General features: G+C 29.6%; 2 protein-coding genes across 2 annotated transcripts in view; both read right to left on the bottom strand.

Annotated features, from left to right (window-relative positions):
* LOC147816631 (uncharacterized) overlaps positions 1–20,821 on the bottom strand; it is a 232,610-nt gene that overhangs the window by 149,528 nt on the left and 62,261 nt on the right. The window lies entirely within an intron of this gene.
* Polr3B (RNA polymerase III subunit RpIII128) overlaps positions 1–20,821 on the bottom strand; it is a 44,624-nt gene that overhangs the window by 9,400 nt on the left and 14,403 nt on the right. Inside the window, exons 7-18 of the mRNA XM_016050188.4 lie at positions 17,780–17,861; positions 16,696–16,845; positions 14,571–14,690; positions 14,279–14,464; positions 13,427–13,540; positions 13,150–13,350; positions 11,212–11,374; positions 7,712–7,865; positions 5,618–5,791; positions 3,531–3,658; positions 2,750–2,835; positions 883–1,006 (exon numbers count right to left, since the gene is read on the bottom strand). Of these exons, the coding sequence (XP_015905674.2) occupies positions 883–1,006; positions 2,750–2,835; positions 3,531–3,658; positions 5,618–5,791; positions 7,712–7,865; positions 11,212–11,374; positions 13,150–13,350; positions 13,427–13,540; positions 14,279–14,464; positions 14,571–14,690; positions 16,696–16,845; positions 17,780–17,861 (1,682 nt within the window). The remainder of the gene's footprint in view (positions 1–882; positions 1,007–2,749; positions 2,836–3,530; positions 3,659–5,617; positions 5,792–7,711; positions 7,866–11,211; positions 11,375–13,149; positions 13,351–13,426; positions 13,541–14,278; positions 14,465–14,570; positions 14,691–16,695; positions 16,846–17,779; positions 17,862–20,821) is intronic.

Here is a 20,821-nt window from a genome sequence, read left to right as displayed (position 1 = left end):
CTGCACTGCTTTGATCTTAAATATGCGTCACAATATATTTGGGGGGGGATGTTGAATTCTAACTGATTCCATAGTAATTATAGTTAATAATAGTTAGTTAATTATAGTTAGAAATAGTTTTTCTACAGTTATATATTGTTTCTTTTCAAGCCATTCCGTGATATTGAATTCAACATCCCCCCCCCCCCAAATATATTGTGACGCATATTTAAGATCAAAGCAGTGCAGAAATGTTATATGTACATATACGGTTTCTTAAATTCCGATATTTTTAATAAGATGTTACTACTCCATGCAAATTTTGAATAAGAGTTTTTATTTTCTTAAGCATTCAACTTGCAACAATTTTATCATAAATGCACGTCATATGAGGTTTGTTTTTCGGCAACTATATACCTTTTTTAGACTATCGTAATATAGTCCTTCAAACTTCTATAATTTAAAATTTGACATAATTAAGATATGCATATTTTGAATTTTGGTAATCACACACAATTCTTTTTAAACACTCAATTTGTGATATGCATCCTTGATTTAGGTCGTTTTATTATCATTTTTCCGGTCATGTGGTTATTTGTTAATTATTTCCATTTATTCTTTAACAATTAAAAAATATTACTTTCTTTCTTTCAATACTTTATTTTATCAGAATTCATAATTTAATTCGAAAGTTAGCTTTGCTAACGACACAAGTATTCTTTATACCTCAAAGGTAAATTCGAATGAAAACTGTAAATTTTTAGTTGCACTATATTTAAAAGTAAATTTATCAAGTTATACACTGAAAGTTTTTTCATTGACTCTCAGTTTTTCTCAGTGATCAGGTGTATACACACTGTATGAGGTTGAAAACTACATGCTTTTTGAGAAACAAATATTTACCCCTATCCAAGGAAGCTTTGTTTAAAACTATAGCATCTTCAATATCGTATCCACTGTAGCTCATGACTGCAACAGTTGCGTTTTGACCAGCAGGAACATTTTCAAAATTAATTAAATCAAGCGTCTGAAACAAATGTGACAGTATTTAAAACATCCGCTTACATGAGGAATATTCATTTAGTTTAACAAATATAAGAATAGAGAATGAGAATGAGTATTTTTTTTTATAAACAGTTTAAAAAAATATAAAGGCACGGCTCGAAAAACCACCTGTCCGCCCGTCTTCGGCGGTCAAAAATTCCCTGCGGACAGCAAATATTTTGAATCCGACGTCCGAGCGGACGGCCATTTTCCCATTAATATTCGTGATACATTTTCAATTTTTGTTATCTTATAAGAGTCTAGCGCCTCACTTCTAAAATTACCCTCTAATCTAGAAATACAGCAACATACTGCGCTTGGTGGAATTGATGTTTTCTCTGTCTGGGAGTACTGCAGTGGTTGAAAGAGGCTTTTTCAGCAATATGCTTACAAAAAAACACATCACGTACTGGTCTTAAACAAGAAGCGTTAAACGCAATAATGAACATCCACCTAAATGGAAAACCCCTTTCAGATTTCTGTGCAGAAACCTCTGTAAATCATTGGCTTGATTGTGGAACTGGCAAACGTCATATTTGTTTCATTTAAAAAACGAAGTACCCTCGGATAAATTGACATTCCAGATAACTTGACCTTTGTCATTTAAATTATTTCATAAAAGAAATACTAGGTTTTACTATTAGTAACCTAGTATTTGTAATCCTAGTAACTACTAATTCATTGTGTAATTTATATAAATGTTTGTAACAAATAAGAGAAAATTATATTTTTATTTATTTAGAAGCTACGGGTTAGTTTCAAAGGAGGACGGGTTCATTGTTGGACAAGCCGTCCTCGGGGACGGGTAAAATTTCTGACTTTCTTCGAGCTCTGTATAAAGGATTAGGAATGATAAACTAATCAATCTAAACAAATAATGTATTTACTTTTTTTTTATAGTGAGTTCTTCCCCCCTTGCTCACTTACTCTTCCATATTTTAATTTAACCATGAAATAGCAGAATTCAAGGGAAAAATAAAAGAAATCTAATAATTTGTTGAATATCAGCAAATTTTGTACCACTTCTTCTTTTCTCTTGATTTCTGATTCTTTTGATTTGTTCTTTTCTGAGAGTAAGTTGACGAAGAAATTTTTAATGAAATTAAGTAAAGATAGAAGTTATAATAGTCATAACTATTATATTTATCTAACTTTTTACTGATAATAATTTCAAATACCACAGCTAGTAATATTTTGAAGGTTCAATATAATGAATTCTCTTTAATTTAAAATGTATAAATATTCAGAAAACTGATAGACACAGATAAAATTGTATAGCCTAACTTTGCAGGAAAATGCAAGATTATAACAAATTTTGAGTCAGTTTGTGCTGTAATCAGGCTTTGTAGTAGACATTCGATTTTTTTTCTTTTTTTTACCAATTTTTTTTCTTTCTGAAGCACAGCCTGAAATCTAATCAAATATTAACTTAAAAGTTCTTTTAAAAACATTCATTAGCTGCTTGTTTCTATATGAGAACATGCAAAATTATTAAACTAATTAAAATATAGCTAATAAAGAGCTCAAATACACATATATTTTTTTGAAAAATGCTAGAATTAACTGATTTTTTTAACAACTCATAAAATGAATTTTCAAAATGTTATCAAATCAATGCATGAAAAATTGAAAGACAGAGTTTTGATTTTTTTTTAAAAAGAAAAAAAAACAAAAGATTTTTTGTTTTAGGTAATTAGGCCATATGAAAAAACAGACATAAACTTACATGACTCTTAACCATAGGTCGTTGTGGATAAACAAGATTGTACATTAGAGTATCCATCCTGTTCTTCTGATTCCATCCAATAGTACCTACAAAAAGACCAAAGCTCATTAGAAGAGTGTGCCAATTTGCATTAAGAGGGTATTTCAAGCATCAAATTTTATTTTCACGCTTCAAAAATGTTACTGGGGTTCATTAATAGTAATAATAATAAAGATTTTGTTAAAATGTATTATTATTATGAATGAAGATGATCAAAACGAGATCTGGGTGCGTAGCCAGATTCAACAAGAAATAAGCACCTTATAAGTGCTTTTTAAGCACTCAAAAAATATTTTTTATCACTTTCCAATATATATAAATATATATATATATATATATATAATTAGGATCTGCGTAGTAATGAAAATTTATGAACATAAAATCCATGAAAGTCAAAAACTTTACATAATCATAATAATCATGATTTCTCTTAACAGTGCATAACAGTGTGAGCATACATTAGACAACTATTTATAAGTACAATTAACCTGATGCAGTAAATGCACCCTAATCCCCTAATATAAGTAAGTTTTCTTTAAATACAATATATTTTTTTTAATAAAAAGACAGAGATTTAAAAATTGCTTTAAATTTTAATTATATTTTCGATAATTCAAGTTTTCAAAAGTTCGAGTCAGGCTCAGTCCCATCCACCTTGAATTATCGAGACTCCATTGCATTTTAAATTGCTGGAAACAATTTCAATTCATACGCGAAAACCCCAAAGAGAAATAATACTTACCCATTGCTTGTTTACCCATAGCACATTGATATGTGTTTCTTGGAGACTGATTGTGATGAGGATAGGGAATCAAACCAGCACAAACACCTAATATAGTATACGGTTCAATCTCTAAATGAGTGGTTTCTCTGTCAAAAAATAAAAACTTTCATTAAAATGTTATTTCAGAGAACATAAAGGATGATCAAACACACTCTAAAAAATTATTTTATTTCCTAACCGGCGTTGTACAGTCGACCGAATTTTTTGAGTTTACGACTACTATTGTTCAACTCCGTAGTTTGTAATTTTGACCTCAACCCAGAAGACAAGAGAACTTGTGGATCAAGTATTGGGCGAAATTTGCTTTCGTGGAGGACTTATTGACGGAAATAACCAGCATTTGTGTTACATGAAGAGGAAAACCTCCCACAGTTAGCTTGACAGCAAGGAGACTCTAACCCATGATCAGTCTTCCACTGAAGATATTTTACGTCAGCACTGTGGTCGGTGGAAGGGGAGATGCAGAATTCGTATCGACCAGTCATCACTGGGATTCAAAGCTGGTTCAACTCATTGGAATATGAGCGTTCTATCCCCTGAGCCATCACTGCTCTCTAAAGTATACTTGTTTTCGTAGTTCTTATAGCCAGTAATTGTATATAGATCAGCAAGAGAGGGGATGAATTTATTTTAATCCGCATTTGCGTTACATTGAGGGGAAAACTACAAAAACCTTGGGTATTCTTGGATTATACACGGATGAGCTTGCATTATCGTATTCTATGTCTTCAAGTTTGGGAATTAAGGATTTCTGGTAAAATTTGTTACTGGTAAGGATTTATAATCACAATAAATTTTAAAACTTTTTTTTCACCATAAACTACAGCTCTTTTTTTTAATTACATTATATTATTGTAGTGTATTTTACATTTTTTAAATTAGAAAAAGTATTGCAAGTAAGTTTTTTAAAGTTTCTCTTTGTTTTTGAGTAGCATTAAAACTTTGAAAGAAAGTAAATTATACTTACTGTGGTCATACTCAATTGGTTGTATGAAACATGCCATGACAGATGGAGTTCACAATTTAAATAAAAAGTTAGAAAGCAAAATGAATTTTTAAAGATATGCATGTTAGCATAAACAGCAGTTCGTCAAGGGACACCCTGTCTACTAACACACTGGAGCCTTTCTGCAGTCGGTAGTTAAACCAAAAGCTGACTGTGCCCCTATCACAGTCTTACTCTTCACTATTTACCTACAAACCATTTTTGAAGACTTAGAGTTAAATGCGGATTTTGAAACTCTTCAGAAGGAAATGAAATTTTAACAAAATATTAGATGCTATTTACCACAGACCTTCAACAAATTAATTGCCACGAAGTGTATGATACATTGTTTATTAAATCCTATTTATGCTAGAACCAGCACAGTTTTGCAGTGGGTTTTTTAACATTTAATTAACCCATTTGTAAAAATTTCCTCGTTATACATGGGATTTCATTAAATCAGAGCTTGCATTAACCCATTTTAAGCCAAGCATAGAAATTTTTATATTATGAGGTATTATTTTCATTGAAATATGCTTACATTACATTCATAAAAACACAAAAAAATTCTATGTATGAAAAATTACATTTCATTTAAGAAATAAAATGGCGCATAGGGACACCACTCACCAAATCAATGAACAAACCATTTAGTTATACAATTGTTTTTTCATGAACTTTTTGTTATTTTATATTTTTTCATTTATTTCTTTATTTACTGACTTGCAACTTTAATCCATCATAAGAACATATGATAAATCTCAAAAGAAATAATTACAGATTTTCAAAAAATTTCATTTGCCAATAACCATTTTAAGTTTTAAAAAAAACTTGAATAGCTTAAAAATTTCTCGATAGAAAGTGTTTACTCCAACTGAATTATTAATAATTTATGGATGTCTTCAGAACCCTTGACAATAGTAGAAAAATAAAATTAGTGAAAAATATATGTCACAATGTTAATGAAAGAATAGTTTTTGAGCGCACCTTTGGCCGAAAATGGGTTAACCGAATAATTGTACTCGTGTATGGAAGTAGAAATGATAAGAGAAATAAATACTTCTTAATGTCCTTTTCATAGACAGCAATAAGACAATCGTTTTCTTCATTGACATCCAAGAATTCTATGAGACCATCTTTTAAGAAATCGTTAAAAGATCTGATTCCATTTTTGAATTCATCCATGTGTTCATCAGTTACTTTAGGCTTTCTATTTTCTACAATAATATAAGGCCTGCAAAAAGAAATGATGAACGCTTAAATATCATATGGCATATCCTCTCACACAAGAATTAAGTGAAAAAAATGTTATTTATAAGATTCAACAACTTTTGTTTAGGGAGCATAGAGAAGAGCATCGGCAATTATTATTTAGCATTGACAAGAAGACATAATTTTGGCACAATTTTGAAAGCATTGTACTCTTAACATTTGAATTTGTAGACCTTTAATGTTTAACTAGAGCATTTTATAAGGACTAAGCTTGTTCGTTTAAATAAAATATAATTTTTCACCTCAAAATCGCAGTTCTTTTCATCATACAAGCGTAGCTCTACAATTCATGTCTTACTGCTAAAACTTCTGGACCTTAAGTAGGATACTATTTTGTGCTCTGTTCTTTGCACTTAAGAAAGATCTTTGCATTTCACATAAAAGGGTGCAGTTTTTTTAGGAACATTTAAGGTTCTTTATTGAAAGAATTACTCTAAGGAATCGGTTATAGAATGTGCATAATTCTTGCAAAATGAAAAGTTTGCATATTATAATAATATTGAATTAAAATCATCCAAATTTTAATAACTGTGTGTTAAAATTAGTGGCTGGAACTGCTGAAAGATAGATCTACAAAACAATGTCAATTTATATGAAATCGTCTCAAATTAAATGTGTCTAAAATTTATAACTTAATTGCACAATTTGAAATTCCTCAATAGTAATGATATTGCAATCAAAACATTACGATTAATTAAACCGATTAATACTGGTAAAACATAACTGGTAAAACATTAATACTGGTAACTATAAAATAATGTATGAATGAAGGATAAAGTCTATAGATGGCTTTTGATCCATTTATGTAGGCTCTGACCTATAAGGCAGTCACCCTATAAAAGAAGCAAAGCCAGCAAAATGGTTTGTTCCTAATTTGAATTTGTGTGTAAGGTCTTACAAATATTACTAATGTGAATGTTTTATACATTTTTTGAGTGAACTTACAATTCAAATACTATTCTTTATTGATATTCATGAACTTCATTTCCTCTTATGGTTTTTTGTTATTTAAATTTTCCAAATATTATTATGCTTAAAGTGTGTTTTTCCAAAAAGGTTGCAGCACTTTAAATTAATCTGCAATTTTTTACGTATTATTTCATACAATAAAGATAAAAGCATGTGCATTATTTTTTTTAAGCAATTTCGGTCAACTTTTAGATTAGCCAATCTATTCTTAACTCATCTTTTGTCTTATTTTACTTTATAATAAAAGAAAAACTGAAGCAGAATATAATCTTATTTACTATTACAATATTTTTTTATTTTTCAAGGCAAGGTTTTACAAAGAGTAATTTTTACCTTAGAATATTTATTCTTTATTTCAAAATGTCTCTGTCATAAAGGAATGCATCCTGAGGAGAGCCTCTACGTTTATTACATCAAGTTTTTATTGTACTTTGAATACTTTGTTTCAATATATATATATACATGCACAACTACATACATGTTTTAAGTAATTATCCAATTTTTTTTTTGAATTTCATCCACAGAAATAATTAAATATATGCCTTTGGAAGAGAAACAGAACATAAAAGAGAAAGAAAAAGGCTTAAAAATAATACTTTGTAAACTGTAATTACCACACACAAAGAAAAATTTTTCTTTTTTAAAGGAAATTTGCAAATTAAAAATGTAAACAGAAAAAGATTATTAAAAAAGAGCATTGATTTTAATATTTGTAAAATTAGGTAATACTATTTAGAAAATACCACGAATTTTTTTTTATTGAAATGCACAAAGTAATAATATAATAACGCACTGAGGAAGGAAATATCAAGAACCAAATTTCTTTATTTAATAAAATTCTTATAAATAATTGTAATTAAAAAATTAAGTTTCAAATTTTAAAAAAAAACAACGTTCTGAAAATGAATCTTACCTACAGAGTCTTCCACCATCAGTAGCAATATAAACACATCGTTGAGTATGATGAGGAGAAATCGATATAAACTCATGTATGTAACCAGCTCGTCGAAGTTTTCGAAAAGCATAAACTAGTTGCTTGTATTTCTTTTTTACTCCGATTAGATTTCCTGAAATGAAAATTCAGAATCCAAAATTAAAATGTTTCCTTAATAAAATTATGTAACACAGATAAAATTTTACAGATCAAAAAGTTTAGGTTTTGTTTCATAGAAAAGCACATAGCTTCATTTTTAGGACAATATTTTTTAACACCAAGGCAGGTATGCCACGTAAGTTAGCGGTGCACTCAGTCAAAGCACTCAGTCAAATAATGCTAGCAGCGACTGAGCTTTTGACCCTCCCTAAACATCCACACAACACAAGAAGGCAATAAACACAATATATCAGTTAAGAATACATAATAACACTGATTTATAAAACACTTTAATAAAACTTGAAATGCATGAAAAGATGAAAGTTTTATACAGTAATACAAAATCTCTATCACTCCTTTAAGTATCTGCTATCGAGCAACTGAACACACATAGCAACTAGTTGGTTCTAAAAATCTTACGAATTTTTGGGAGATTTTTAAAAAAATTTCTTATCAGGAGAAAGGAATTTTTTTTCTTCTCCAGGTTATCTGCAAAAATTTTCATTTTCCTTGATTTTTTAAACAAAGTTCACATTTCTGGAAAGTTTCAGATTCTCCTGGAGGCATTTGGAATCCTGAAAAATTGCTATTTTGTTCTGATATTAAATTTAATTGTTTGTAAATCAAACAATTTTCCCCATGTAATAGAAATTGTGTCATTTTTATTTATTAAGTATAATTTATAATAGCTATTCAATAATAGTGTTTATTCATATAGAATTCAGACATTTAAATGTACAGGGATGAGATTAGCCAAAAGGCAAAAAAAGATGAATTTCCACGATAGTAAATTTTACGCAAGCGCAACCCTTTAATAATAAATTCCAGACAGTTTAAGGTAATAAATAATGTTTTGACATACAAATGTGTACTAATCTATTATTATATAAATGATTATATTGATACTTAACATTTAGTGAAAATAAAAATTACCAATTGAAAAAATAAAGCTGGAAATTATATTTTTCCTTAGTTCACATACGAGACAATTATTACTTGAAAAACTACCTGGTTTAGCAAATTAAAACTACTGAGATTATACATTAATATTTAATTTCTTTTAATAAATACTGTTATGTGATTTATAGCAAATATATCAGTAATATTACTTTTTAAATTATTTTGGGAAAAAAAAACTTTAACAATGGACCGAATCATTATGTTCATATTATAGTCTAATCTAACTAGAGCCCTCTGAAACATATCAATAACAGTGAAGTAGAAATATATAGTAACTCCTTAACATACAAAAATTGCTATTTTAGTTTGAAAAATTACACAACAATCAGCAACTGTTTAGAAAATTGTTTTTCATTTGATAAGAATTTTGCATTTTATAGCATAAATAACAGCAATTATAAATAAAATTTTGAAGATGAGTTAATTAACTCTTTTTCCAAAACAAAATTTAATTAAACCCCTTTTTAAGTGATTGCTTTTGTTTGCTATATCTTTTATCTTTGCTATATTTAGTCGTTAGTCCATCTTCAAACATCTTGTGACAAATCCTATTTTTTCTTCTTTGCAAGCACAGAATGTAAGTTTTGAATATATTCCCTTCCAGTTTCTCTGATGTTGTAACACTTACATATACTAATAATCGTCATTAGAAAAACAGTCACCTTTATAGTAACTAATTTTTAAAAAAAAATTACTTCTTACAAGAATCGCGATAGTTGATCTTAAAATTGCGTGAATATGAATAACAATTATGGATTTTGAAATCACATGAATATGTAACTAGATATACGATTTTGAAAATGAGAAAATACAAACTGGGATATCGAATATTTAAAACGCGTAAATACAAATCACGATTCATAATTTTTAGATCGCGTAAATACGAATCATGATGCGTAATTTTTAGAGTGCGTGAATGCGATCCCAATGCCTTATTTTAAAATCAGGCATAAATACGAAAATCAATGTTTGATATTATAAACCGCATGAGCAAATCAAGACATTGAATTTTAAACTTGCGTGAATACGAATCGCTACATAGGTTTTTAAAAAGGCGTAAATACTAATCACAATATCGGATTTTTAAATCTCGTGAATAAGAATCGCAACGTACAATATTCAAATCGCGTGAATAAGAATCGCAACGTACAATATTCAAATCGCGTGAATAAGAATCGCAACTCGCAAATATGAAAAGCTATGTTTTATATTAAAATCGTGTGAATAAGAATCGAGATATTAGCAGATTCCAGGCTTGGGACCTCTAAAAGGCTTGTCAGAAGCAGCATCGTTATAACTACGAAAATCGGATCTATCTAAAATTCAGAAAATCTTATCTGCTGCGTGTAAAAGGGGAGAAAATAGCTAAAATAAGTAAAAATGAGAAAGGATTGGTAGCTATGTAGTTTGAATTTTCTGTTTCTCTTTGAAAATCGGTGAAGCGGAAAAAGCGGAATACTTATAAAAAAAGTGAATCTGAATTTTTGATAAAAAAAAAGCTGAAATTCAAGAGATAAAAGTGAAAAAAGCGGAAATCTGCTAAAAAGCGGAAAACTCTCATCCCTGCAATGATCATGTTAAAATAGTAGAAATATTAATTAAACAAAATGTCCTTAACTTGTGTATGCTCATATACAAGGCAAAAAAAGGCATCTTTAAGGAATTATATTAATTTTATAATTAATATTAACTATAAAATTTCAGGGTTGTCACAAACAGAGTTAAGGGCTCAGAAAAAAAAATTTCTAATAATTATGTTACACAGCACATGAAGTGGGGGTATGTTACTCAATTTAATTTCGTTATTGTTACAATTCAATTGTCAATTATTGTAACAAGGTCTTTTCAATATCGGGGTTGCCGTTCAAATCTGGGGAAAACAATTCCCTGTGTTTACTCTATACATAATATACACAATATATTAAGAGGAAAAACACAATCACTGTGCTCTTTTATGGGCTGTATTGGGCTAACTATACTAGTTACAATTGCTGAAAACAGCTGAAAATACTTAAAACAAATAGTGTTATAATAAATGAAGTAGTTTAGTATAGCTGAAATATCATTCGTAAATATCCCAAAGATTACAGTTTGAATGGTTACCATTTGTTAAAAGACAAAAGTAAGAAACAAAATTCACTGTATTTTTCCAGTTTCGAAAGAAAAACTCAAAATTTCCCTTTTAATTTCGGTGATTTTTAAATTCTCTCTACTTTCCAGGTTTTCCCTGTGGAGTGGCAAGTGTTTCACATTTGTAATTCATTCATGTAGTCCCCATTTATGCTGTTATTTTTCCTGGGTTGTTCATAAACTACAAAAATCATGATCTTTTGGTGATGATAGTAAAAAAAGGTACACACCATTAACAAAAACAAGGTAAGTCTGAGGATCATCAAATTCGAATCCGGTACACAAACGAATGTCTTCCACACCAAAGTTATAGGCGAGTTCGATAACAGGATCCTCTTCCAGATCAGTTGTGACGTGAGACATCAATGCTAAATTCTTCACCAAACCACAACCCTACAATTAAAAAAGTTTGAATTATTGGGTCACATTTTGTTTTACAGGGTGCGTAGCCAAATCTTTCAACAAAAAAAACCCCACCTTTTAAGTACTTTTTAAGCACCTAAAAATATTTTAAAGCACTATATACATTAACAAAATGCAAAATAATTTTCAAAGACTTCACAAGATCATGATAAAATTACTAGTTTATGACAAAGAACTCTTTTCTTGATTATATTAGCCATAAAGAGATCGAGCGATTTTGGTGAAAAATGAAGCCTGAATTTAAAATATCTGGCAAAATCAAGCAGAGTTATACATGAGAGTACAAGAATCTCACCATGCCCAGCTCAGTAACTGCACATGCGGACCCACAAGTATTTAATCAAGCATGTAAAATGATTGGCGCTTTCATACACTATGGACTGACGGTATCCTGAAATGTATTGTGTTTGAATGAATTGTGAAAACGTTGAATAGAACAATGTGAAAATCACGCTCTTGCATAACACATGGCGAAAATCGACATAGTAAAGAAAAAGAATTTATTTTCCAAAAGGGAAAAGTAAGTACTATTTAAAAACACCCCAATTAATAAAAGCACCTTTAATGGCTTCTAAAAAACGAAAATAAGCACCTTTAAAAAACGCTGTTTTACATTAAATCAAGACATGTTCAACTTATCTCAATTATGCCCAACTGTATTTTTTTCAACAATTATGCTAATATTATATATATTGACATGATGATTTAAATCACTTGATTTTTTAAAAAAACTCATTGATTTAAATCAACTGATTTATTTTATGTGAGGAAAAAAAAAACATTAAGTTAACTCAAAAATTCTTAAAGCTGAGATTTTAAAACATGACTCCATTAATTATACAGAAAGATATTAAGAAGGTACTATGTGTAAATCATATTTATTGTGTCAAAGTAACATAAAAAATTTTTAAAAAAAGACCAAATTTAGAAAAAAAGTAATGTAAGTGTATAATGTCTGTATATAAAATAACTTGCTATTTTATACACATATTTCCAACATAAAATTTAGTTTCATGTTTATTTAAATACAAATATTTTTAAAGCTTATTACATGTACTGTAATTCCCTGTATTTTCCAGGTTTTTCTCAGTGGAGTGGCAACTTTGAAATCATTCGCTTAAATTTTTTTCTCTAAAATTCAATAGAAACTTCTAATTCAATAGAAAATTAATACAGGGTGCATAGCCAGATTTTTCAACAAAAAATAAGCACCTTAAAAGCACTCAAAAAATATTTTTAATCACTTTCCAAAAAAAAATAATTCATAATTAGGATCTGTGCTGGAATTTAAAAAAATTTCTAACGTTAAAAGTTCTTCATTTATAAACATAAATATAAAATCAGTAAAATTCAAAATCATTTTCAAAAACTTTACATAATCATGATAAAAATAACTAGTTTTTGATAAATATCACAGAGAAAATTGTAAAAAACATGTATTTTTTGTATTTTAAAACGACAATCAACACAGTAAAGAAAAAAAAATTCTTTTTAAAAGATTGAAAATTAAGCACTTTTTGCAAACCTTGAATTAAAAAAGGGTCTTTAAGGGCTTTTAAAAACGTAAATCAAGAATAAGCACCTTTAAGCACTTTTTAAAAATGCTACACACCCTGTAATACTAATTGTTATTTTTCTCTGATTTTTCTTCTTCTTTCAACAGAGAGCCAGGGACTGAAAGGGTGCACCAGGATACATATAGGTGGGAAGAGATAAATCACACAGACACAGATCAATATACTCACTTCGCCTTCTGGAGTGTCACATAAGCAGAGCATACCCCATTGGGAACCCTGCAGAGATCTGGGACCCGAAACTTTTCTTGACTTCTCAAACTGACTCTGCACTCTTGTCATCATTCCTAGTGCAGATATGTAGGAGAGACGAGAGAGTACTTGAGTTACCCCAATGCGCTCCATCCTGAAACGCTTTACAGTCCAGTTACCCTGCAAATAATAATAATGAACTCATAAGCATGCGTCAATAGGACGACTCATTACAGATACAACAAGTTATCCTTACAGTTGCTATAGCATTGACCAAACCATTAGTTATAGTTGTTTGATACATGTATCTGACGGGATCGTCTGGTCCAGCTTTAACTTTAGACATGTTTTTATCCATCTTTGATTTAATCTGCAAAATAACAAAATTTAAATTAAATTTCTATTGGGATTAGCTTAGGCCTAAAGAAACAATTAACATTTTTTATTCAGTGAAGACATTACTGAATTGGTTATAGCATTTGAAAGCATGAAATAGGCAAAAACAAATTTTTTTGGTGTTTGGTACAAACTAATTAGGAGAACTTGATATTTTGTTTGTATCAAATCTATTACATCCATGTGATTTCTGGAATAAAGAATTATCTGAAATTTTTTTCGCAATGTGTAGTTTTTTTATTTTATTTGTTAGTACTTAATTTTTTTTCTTCCTTTTTTTGTACAGAATATAAATAAATAAAAAAAAATTTTATGCATAAGAGTTACAAGAGTTTTTTTTTATCTAATACTTTCTTTCCATATAAACACAGAAAAGAATATTCCTCCCTTTTGCCCTTTGTGAGCCAGCATCACATAAAAAAGAAAAGGATTTTAAAAACCGTGAAATCCACGGCAATAACGGATTCTCCGTTTCGTAAATTCGATTTAAAGTTATTTTTCGCACCACTACACATGAATGATTTGAAAATTCACTTTTTTAAAAATTACTTTGTTTCAGTTCTTATTCATGATTTTAAAATGTTAGCATAACAAGATTCTGAAACCTTTAGTATTTGATTGTCTCTGTAAAACATTTTTCAAAAAAGCGTTATCAGTTCTGTTTTACTTTTTTATTGAAAAATTAAGTTAATTAGAAGTGGGCGATAAATACCTCTATGTTAAACCTCTTAAACAAATCTTCAAAAAGGAGAGCCAGCAATGATCCAGCAAGCTCCAGTCTTTTATTTCCATAGTAGTCTCTATCATCAAGAAGCTCTGAATTCTTCTCAGCCGCAATGATTCGTCGGATCATAATGGCCATGTAGACAGCCTTCATTTTAAAGTTGAATTCCTCTACCTAATTATGAAACAACAATAGATTAACTGCCAAAAATGGGTAAATTACATAGTTTGGTAAACATTGAATGGGCTCAAAATATTTCATTATTATAACACAAACTTACAGGCACATGAGCGAAAATAGTAGTAAGCAGAATTTCAGAAGCTTCTTCGTCGGGCGTCTTTTTCTGTGATGAGCCCCACATTTTACGTTGTCTGAGTTTGCTTCCTATATACCTTAAAGCCTGCAAAATACAACAAATCAGAAACAAAAACTATGTGACTTTAATATCAAGCGCCATAGCCAGGGGAACATACTGTAGTGTCCCAACTAACAGAAACACAATGTAAAACTTGATTTCAAAGCTTAATAAACAACTTCTTAAACAGGGGACAGAAGCCGAACTTCACTTTTAAAAAAAATTAGAAGAAATAGATCATGCTTAACTCTATCACAATCTCAAAATATAGCTGGAGACAATTTTTAATAAAATTTGCTCCAAGCTCTGTTTTGTTAAAATGTGCTTGGTACGTTACATTACTATTCAAACAAAACATAATCAGTTGTCCACCATAGCTTTGCCAGACATCCAGAAATGTCAACTTTTAGCAATTCTTTAATGCGGTAATTGATATAAGCTCCCATAGTAATATTAAAACATAAAATTATGAATTCAATTCCAATTTCAAAGCAAATTATACGTTTTCAGAACTTTTTTTAAATTTTTTTTTTCATTTCCAATTGCAGATTATAGACAGTAACAGCATGCATAAACATCTAATAAAAATAAGAACAGAAACAAAAGATGCTGCAACAGAGTCTATTAATCACAACATGTCTCTAACTTCCCAATAGCGTTCAGTGATATAATTCCTGCAAAGTGCAGAGCAGCGGAGAAGGTGAGTGTCCTCACCAGAACTGCAAAGTGTGCATACCGGGGAAGGAATGATGCCAAATCTAGACAGGTGTTTCCGTAGACAGTCATGCATGGCCGGTGGCCAAGCGGAATTCAGCCACCGCTCTTCGTCTTGGGCCATTTCGCAAATGACTTTGTTTTCGGAACTAATAAACATGTTTTAATATATTTAATTACGTAAAGATTACAAATACAATTTATAAAAGTATTAAAAAAGAAGATTACTTTGAATTTATTTGCCAATTAAATGAATTAGAACAATTCCTGCCAAAAAGAAAAGAGGGCTTGCCTAAAGTTTGTACAACATTTGCATGCTTTAATATATTAATTTATATAAAGATTAACAAATACAATTCATAAAAGTATAAAAAAAGATTACTTTGAATTTATTTGTCAATTAAATAAATTAGAACAATTCTTGCAACAACAACAAAGAAGAGTTTGCCTAAAATTTTTACAACATTTGCTGATTCCATTAACAAATTTTAATTGTTTTAGGAAGTTTTCAAAAATCTGGCCTAAAAGAAATGTCTATGAGATTAAAACTTTATTTCACAAACATAAAAGGAAATGTCTGAAGTAGTATCATGATCATCAGTTTTCAACTTCATTCTCTTGCTGCTACAAGAATCATCAAAATAATAAAAATGTTTGTCATAGCAATGTATTTTTAGAGGCATAGTGAAAAATAAAATATACAAAAATAACATTAAGCTGCCCAAACTTTAGACCAATTTCCAGGCTAACAATTTAGACACCATGTTTTCAATCCCCGTTGTATCTAACTCACCACCAAGTTTAAAACCTCAATCTTTCAACAAAAAAAAAATATGCCTAATAAGATCTTTGGGAATCATGGTTGCTCAGGGAATAGAGTGTTCATCTTCCAATGAGGTGAACCAGGTTCGAATCCCAGTGATGGTATGTGAACGAATTCCGCATTCGGCTTGCACAGACCACAGTGCTGGCGAAAAATATCCTCAGTGGTAGACGAATCTAGGGTAAGAGTCCCCTTGCCATCAGGCTAACTGTGGGAGGTTTTCATGGTTCACTCCATGAAATGCAAATATGGGCCAGTTTCATCAAAAAGTCCTCCACAACACCAAATTTCTCCCAATACTTGATCCAGTCTTCTGGACTGGTTTTAAAATTACAAGGCGACAGAGTTGAACATTAGTAGTCTTAAACCCAAAAAATTGGGTTAACTGTTCAACGACGTTTATAAAATAAGATCTTCAGTAACTTATCATTCAGTCAAAAATTACTGCATAGAACTAACTGCATGCTATTAATTCTTCCCTACATTAATATTTAAATAAGAGAAACCAATTACCTGCTTTTGGGTAAATATTTGAGCTTCTAAACACTCATAGATGGATGAAAATATTTTAGTGCATGTATTCTCATCAGTACCTATGAGCTGTACAATTTCTTGATCACTTTCCAATTCCATTGCTTTAAATATAATAAAAACAGGTATATCCTAGAAATAAAAAATTTTCTTTTCATAAAAGTTTTCTAAATAAAAAAAAAGTAGTTTGTTTCTCAATTTTTCAGTTTAAGATTATTTTTTTCAAGTTCTTCACATCCAAGTAATCGTTCATTTGTTGTTATTAACATATTAATAAAATATGTTTTCAGAAAATTATAACTATTCAAGATTTTATCAAAAAATGAAATAGTTAGAAAACATTGATTTGCAAAATAAAAATAAAAAACTCAGATGACTTAGCACTATGCAATTACGGAAGTTGGTAAGCGGAGCAAGTAAGGGACGGAGCCTCTCAGTGAAATTAAAATGATACTGAAAAACTTTCGACTGCAACAGAAAATGTTGGTAAATAATCATTATAATAATAAAAATTATTATGCATAAATTACTAACTTCAATTACTACTAAGTTAAATAAATACTAATTACAATTATAATCTTAAAAGATAATATTTATGTTTTGTTTTGTTGAAATCATTTAGTTCGAATTGTAACGAATTTTAAAAAAAAGTCATCAAATGGTTTTTTTAAGATACTGCTTACATAAAAATTATAATCATAGCATTTAGTAAAATTATATATAAAATTAATGTAATTATATATAAAATTATATGCAATGTAAAATTATATATAATATTTAGTAAAAATATATACATTATATATAAGGATTTTTTGAAAGATTTAACACTTTTTAATTTAAACATAGCTTTTAGGGGTTTAAAAAAAATCTAAAATTTTGGAAAATTATTGGGGCCCCTTTCCGCGTCACGCGGACACTACACCTATGGATGGGATTACTTAGTTCACCACAACTGAGTAATTACTTAGTTCACCACTATCTCCGTGTTCATTAAAGCGGGATCAGAATGTTATTACAAACAAATGTAACCAAACGGTTATGGTAATTGAGTTTAAAATGAACTCACATCAGTAAAACAGTTGTGTTTGAGATAAAAACGCCCTTTTTTCGTTAATATCACAGTCCTCGTCTTCTTCTCAGTTGTAGAGCTGTAAAAAAGAAGTAATAAAGTCAAGACAAACACGCAATTAAAGAAAGTTCTTAATTTAAAGTATTTTCCAAAACACAGAGCTCATTAACTCATTTTTATGAGTTTATTATTTACTGTTTACAGACGTGCCAACCTAGCAAAATTAACATTCAGGAGTTTCCCTAACAAGAATTCAGGAGATTTCAGGAGGGGTAAAAAAAGGTGCATGGTATGCAACATTTGGCACTTCTAAGGAATTTTAAGTAAAAAATTTATTAAATATAAGAATGCAAGAAATTTTACACACTAATAGAGCAATAATTGTTTAAAAATATTAAATGGAAATAAAATAATTAAACACAGATTTAGCAACACAAAACTATATTAGGTAGATACTCTTTAAATAAATACCATTTCCTTAATAAAACATTATTCAAAAACCCGACACTGTAATAAAAATACACAAAACCTTTTAAAAAATAAACAAATTGAATAAGTATTTTATTTTAAAAAACCAATTCAATACTAATGTCTGTACAATAAAGAACCAATTATCCGGGATGCTCGGGACCTTCGCTATCCCGGATGTCTTAATTTCCCGGTTTCCTGGATCGACAAAAAAGTGTCGTTAATCGATGTTTTATCAAACCCAAATTACAAGGAAAAAATGTAAACACATTTTAAAGTAAGAGAAAAAAGAAAAGCACTCCTAAATCTAAAAAGGAAAAAAATTGTAGAAAAATAAAATTTAAAAGAATAAAAAAATTTGCAAGTTTAGACAAGAAAAACAAGTTTAAAAAATAATTACGATTCCTAAATCAACTAATAAACAAAACCAATGATTAAATAACGCAATATATTTCATGGGGGGGGGGGCGAAAATAAAAGGAAAACCTATTAATCTAAATAAAAACAACACTTGAAAATTATCGAACCGAAACGATAGTTAAAAAACGGCACTAGCATAAATATTAAAACCAAGAACAAGGCAAGATCAACGGACTTTAAAAAAAAAAAAAAAAAAAACTAATGAAAAAATTTGGTAATACAAATAATTTTATTGAGTGCAAAATTTATCATGAAAAAGAAAAAAAAAACGTAGTGGAATCAGAAAAACGAAACTGCAATCTGTTTCATAAAATAATTGTATGCTTAAATTAATAAACAATTCTCCTTTTTTTTTTTTTTTATAAAAACGCGATTTTTAATTAAAGCAGGTGTGATTCCACATCAAGAAAAACTTGGGAATGATACCGCACTTCCAAAGAATCAGAATTTATTCAAAAGAAAAACATTTTATTTTTATTAATCGATGTCAAATAGATAAATATATTTTTCTCTTTCATCTTCTGTTCACTGATTTGCATGTGCAATGCATTTTCCCCACCCCCTCGTAAATCAAACTAGCAAACGAAATCATCATGCCACTCCTTTGAGTTTAACGACCTAAAAGAGAATAAAGATCTAAAATCTTCAAGGTCGCGGAAGAAATGACGTTTCTCTGGGTAAACGGGGAAAAAAATTCTTCCCTTCCTCACATTTTCCTCTACTCAACTTCAAGGATTAGTCCAGTTTCCGCTTTTTTTTTCATATCGTTTTAGTTCAAAATGGCGGGAGAACCGAGCAAATTTTTTTTTCCGGATTATCTGGATACCCGATAAATGGTTCTCTACTGTATGCATGAAAAAAAGAGTTGCAGACTTAGCTCTCCGCAATTAAGTCTTGCTAAAGTCATTGGTACATGATTTGTTGAAATTGATCCATACTTCCGTTTCGACTTAAGACATCCTTGAATTTTTTTTTTTTTTTTAAATATACGAAGACTAAACGAATAATTGATATCACGTTGCTAGTTTACGAGCTTGTTGCCAACCGTGGAAAAATACGCATTAAAAACTATAAAAACAGCAAGATACAATATCAATTCCAACTATCGAGAGTACGAATTTCCCCACTCCTGAACGGACGTCACTCGATAACGACATGTGACGTCATTGCATTCAACTCCACACGAAAGAAGAGGAAGATTTCACCCGCCCCCAGTGTAAGGGAGCGGGTGAAATAGGAGTGTTTTTAGAGGTAACGTTGAAGAGGGGGAAAATAAAGCATGTTCAGCTACGCTTCAGGCAGATGGTAGTTTGATAAGAGGGGATGGAATTCAAGCTGAAAGAAAAACTTACCTTCGCACTCGCGGAAAAATTAGGTAATTTTGAGTTTGGCCGTCGATCGCAGTAAAATTCGGGAGTTTTTCAAATCAATTCCGGGGGGCGGGAGAATAACTCAAAATTCGGGAGACTCCCGCAAAATGCGGAATGAGTTGGCACGTCTGTGTTTATTATACACTCTTCCAGCAGAAAATCAATAATCTTTTCTGATTGTGTAGAACAGAAAGATTATTAAGATATTTTGAAATTTCAGTAGACAAATAAAAATTTCCTAAAATAACTAACTTAAAAAAAAAAAGGATAGAAGTTAATTTGGAAAATGAAAAATATTTCATGTATGAAAAAATAGTTATTTCGAAATTCAAACAGTCACATTATACTAATATTGAATAAATAACTCTAATTACAATTACAATTAATTCTAATTATACCTTAATAATAAAAATAATTCATTTAAATAATAAAAATAATTAATAATAACTATCATTATTTTTAAATGAAAATTAAAGTTAACTCTTTTTTTTTTCTTTTGCATACCAATAAATTTGTTATGATAATTCACTTTCAGGGATCTGTCCAAGCCAAATTTACTACCGTGTAGCGGTACCTTTAAAAATTCAACTTTAGGAAAGAATGGTAGTTTCACAAAATATTTTTTCTTAAAATTTTATTATGTATCTCATAAGAAACGATAAATTCATATTTTTATCATAATTTTGTGTTGATTTTTTAATATAACTTTTAATTTTCACAAATTATGTCTAAATTTTCACAAAATCGGTAACTCTCAGAAAAACCTAGACAGACCACTGAC

Source organism: Parasteatoda tepidariorum, chromosome 1 (genome assembly GCF_982258835.1).
Source record: "Parasteatoda tepidariorum strain Cologne lab strain chromosome 1, Ptep-v5.0, whole genome shotgun sequence".
Taxonomy (NCBI): Eukaryota; Metazoa; Arthropoda; class Arachnida; order Araneae; family Theridiidae; genus Parasteatoda; species Parasteatoda tepidariorum.
This window is presented reverse-complemented; position numbering and strand designations above follow the sequence as displayed.